Below are 4,022 nucleotides of genomic sequence, written 5' to 3'. Positions count from 1 at the left end.
CGTTTCCCAATGATATTACATCCATTACCTGGCTAGGACAACATCTTTTAGTTTTGATTAATGATAAATTACCTTCATGCATCAGGAGAATCTGTTGTTAATTTCCATTGGTCTTTTAGACATTTAATTGGTTTTGGCAGATTATCCATCCCCAACTGCAGGAGAATGTTATGGTTTGCACTCTCTCAAATCTACCCAGTTAATTAGATTGAATCAAATATTGCTTAGATTCTCCTGAAACCTATAACACATGAGTGTGATAGAATATTTAAATACATCGCTGGAACCAGAACATGAGCATGGACACTTAAGGTAAACTGTTACTGTTCCATGAACCAAATTGTGTGAAGAAATGACTGTAGAACCTAAGAACTCTTCCTTTACGAGAGTAAGTGTTCCATAACAAAAAGTTCAAGGCATGTCTGTTGGATTGGGTCCCTTATAAGACAAAGCCTATCTTTCATCACTACTGGATGCTAGGTACCATGGAAATTCATCAAGACTTAGTACTAGACACCATGAGAATTGAAGGCTGATAAAGAGATTTGGGTTAAGCAGGGATGGCCCTGCATATCAGAAAATACAAATATCCAACTTCTCGACTTCTCATTTCTACAAATTTCATGTGCAGCAAGATGAAGTGGTTTAAATAGAATAAACTTCTTCTTCTTTTTTTCTCCCTCTTCTGTGCATTACATGTATTATTGGATGGCATTCATTCCACAAGCAATTGGAGACATTGTTCCAATTGAATATGTGACTCAACCTGCAAATCAGCTTGTATGGTAATCATTTCGAAGACCAGCCCAAAATTTAAAAGCTTCTGCTGCTTCCCTTTTTGCAGCCCGTCGTTCTTGTCGAGCCCTAGATGCATGCTTACTGGTGTAAATGTTGGAGTGGAGCTTCATAAACAAGCTTTTATATTTTCTTTTACTAACTGGAATTTTCAGCTCGTCCATGTAAGCCAATATTTCCAAAGCTCTCTTAAAAAATGCTGCTCTTACACAAATTTCTACAAGTGAATCAAGTATACCCAAATCAGGCACAAATGACTCTGTTCCTCCTCCAACACATTTTTCTCTTGTCCTCTCCTTAATCTCTGGCCAGAGGGCTAATGCCTCAACAGGTTTTTGAGCTCTGACAAACCCATTTACAAGACTTCCATACGTAGCCACAGTTGGATGAAATCCCTTCTCTTTCATTTGTTGGAAAACCTTCTTGGCATGTTCCATCATCCCTGCCTTACTATAACTTTCTATCAACATATTCCAGGCAACGATATCTATTTTGATTTTCAGGTCCTTCTGCATTTCCTCAAATATTTTCGCTGCAATCACTGGCTGTCCATTTATTCCAAACGCCTTCATCAAAGTAGTATAAGTAATTTTTGAAGGATCAATCCCAGCGTTCCTCATTTCATCAAAACAAGCAAGAGCGCCCATATTGTCATTGATGCAAATGAACCCATTTATTAGTGTATTATAAGACACAACATCAGGAACAATCCCTGCATCTTTCATCTCCTGCATTAAAACTTTTGCTTTGTGCAGTTTCTGTGACCTGCAATAGCCGTTCAACAGACTATTATAAGTAATCACATTGGCAGGCATTTTGGTCGTAGCCATTTCTCTAAGTACTGCATGGGCTTCATCCATTGAACCCATCTTAACAAATGCAGAAATCGCAGTTGTGTAAGTAACTTCATTAGGGTGGCTGTTGGGGTCATCCTCATCCTGCATTGCCCTTAGCATCTTTATAACATCCCTCAATCTCCCCTTGTGTAGATAACCCTTCATGAGAATAGTGTATATCCGATGATCAGGTCTGTAACTTCTGGGCAGTAAGAGATTCCTCTGCAGTGTAGCCTGATTACTTTGCCTCAAAATACTACATATGTCTCTCTTGTCCTCTCTCATAGCCTGAACTAGCATTTCAGCCTTCTCCAAATCCCCAAACCCCACATATGCTGCCACAAGAGAACAGAATGTAGAAATGCACGGCTCTATATTATCTCCCAACATTTTCTCTATAACACCCGCAATCAGATCCTCTCTCCTAACTCTGGCGTAGAGCTTAATCATGATGTTATAAGTAAGAACATCGGGCCTCACCCCGAAAAGACCCATTTCCTTTATCAAATCCTCTGCTCTGGCCATGTTGCCATTCGCTGCACAAATATTGAGAATGGCATTAAAAGCCCCTGTATCAGGCCTCATTTGGTTTCTTTTCCCCACTCCTTTTACACTGTTGCACATATCATGAAACAACTGAAACGCAAGATGGGAATGTTGTGAGGACTTGCCCAAATGGGTTACGACTGCGCTCCACACCTTGACATGAGGAGAAAAACCCAACTCCAGCATTAACCGAATAATGCTCTCCCCATAGCGAGGTGAACCCGATTTAGCGGCAGCAATGGCTAAGTGTCCTAATGAATTGCTGTCCAGGAGGTCCAATTTGCCCTCGTTTTGAATCTTCTGGAGGATAGCCCGTGCACGAGAAACGCTGGAGGGTGTTGCTTCGTGGGATAATTGAACAAGCAGGAGATTAAGAGATGTCGAATTCCGCGCACTATAACTATATTCATTTCTGTGACTGAAGGATGAAGAAGGAAACTGTGTTGGAGAGGCGCTTAGGCTCGACGATTTGACTGAATATATCCTCGTATCCAAAACCAGAAAGCTGGGAATGGATTGTGGAAGAGAAAAATTGAACAAGGAGATTCTGTCACGCGATGAAAAACAAACAAGATTATTATAATACATCTTACCTGAACTCAAGATGTTGTAGAAATGCATCCACGAGCGCTCTTTAACGATTTCTTTACGAGAATCTCCACCCTATTATCTTCTTCTCATGGCCAGTAAACATCGTTGGTGTTAACGGAAGCAGGTCCTCGTCATGCTACAAATTTCTGCATCGTCAAATTCAGATTCCATAACAAAATCAATATTTCATACATCAAAACTTTTAATTACCTTGGATTTGCCCATAGAGACATTTAACTAGATTGATAGGATATAGTTAGAGTTGGGTAGAAGTAATTTGAAAATTAATGAGAATTCTAGTTTTATATTGAAGAAAAGCAGCACTTTGGTGTCAGTTGTAATAGAATAGTATTTAATTGGAATTGTATATAAGTATTTTTTTTCTATATAACTGTTAAATATGAATGAATATACATACATACGTATATATGTGCATGAAAGTAAAGAATATATGAATATCAAAAGGTAAAATACTTGATATAAAAGTAAATGTGAGGTCTTATAAATATATTTTTTGGTATCAATTGTTGTTGTTTTATTTCTAATCTTTGAGATGTATAAATTGTCAAGGCCTATGCATTTTAAAAGGAAGTTGGCAATGGCCACCTACAATTATTGTGATTATTGGCATGTGTTATGGTTTACTTTGCTCCTAAGGTGATCTTAAGTAATGGTTGAACTTAACCATGATGAATAGAAGGCAACTAGATATGCCATTAAATTGTAGGTTACCACATATTTATCAAACTAATAGCTCCTATAAACAAAGTAAACATTAGTGCTTTTGGACCTCCCACTACCCAAATTAGTAGCACAACCCAAATATTAACAAAGCCTTGTATATCAAGTAACTTGCTCACATCGTTAGTCCCATGATAACATATATAATAATCAAAAGTTCCTCACAAATATGTAAAAACTCTTTTCACATAAGTCCAATGCTCTTTACCAAAGTTAGACATAAACCTACTAAGAACTCCCACTACTTGGGTAATGTCTAATCTTGTATAAACCATGTGATACATTATAGTACCTAATGCACTAGCATATGGAAACTTAAACATATCCCCCAAACCATCATCTAACATAGAACGCTAATCTAATGACAACTTAGTATTGATAGGTAGAAGAATTTTAACTAGTTTATAACATATATAGTAAACCTCTACAAAATAGTTTGAACATTCTTAGTCTAACCAAACCTAAGATTTATGTCAATCTAATCCTTGGTAATCTCCATACCTAAAATGTACT

The 4,022-nt window shown here is 37.6% G+C and overlaps 1 protein-coding gene across 2 annotated transcripts; it reads right to left on the bottom strand.

Moving 5' to 3' along the window:
• Positions 1 to 208: 208 nt before the first annotated feature.
• On the bottom strand, positions 209 to 3,019 carry LOC131064411 (pentatricopeptide repeat-containing protein At3g09650, chloroplastic). Of its 2 annotated transcripts, none has more exons than XM_057998546.2 (2): positions 2,979 to 3,019; positions 209 to 2,904 (listed from the first exon to the last, which is right to left on the bottom strand). In XM_057998546.2, the coding sequence occupies exon 2, from the start codon at positions 2,796 to 2,798 to the stop codon at positions 774 to 776; it is 2,025 nt and encodes a 674-aa protein (XP_057854529.1). In that variant the 5' UTR covers positions 2,799 to 2,904; positions 2,979 to 3,019; the 3' UTR covers positions 209 to 773. The 2 variants fall into 2 exon arrangements, with proteins under 2 accessions (XP_057854529.1, XP_057854534.1); XM_057998551.2 differs by lacking the exon at positions 2,979 to 3,019 and having other exon boundaries at positions 209 to 2,682; positions 2,771 to 2,972.
• Positions 3,020 to 4,022: the final 1,003 nt, after the last annotated feature.

This window comes from Cryptomeria japonica, chromosome 1 (assembly GCF_030272615.1).
Source record: "Cryptomeria japonica chromosome 1, Sugi_1.0, whole genome shotgun sequence".
Classification (NCBI taxonomy): Eukaryota; Viridiplantae; Streptophyta; class Pinopsida; order Cupressales; family Cupressaceae; genus Cryptomeria; species Cryptomeria japonica.
Note: the sequence above shows the minus strand (reverse complement) of the source record. Positions and strands in the feature narration are given on the sequence as shown.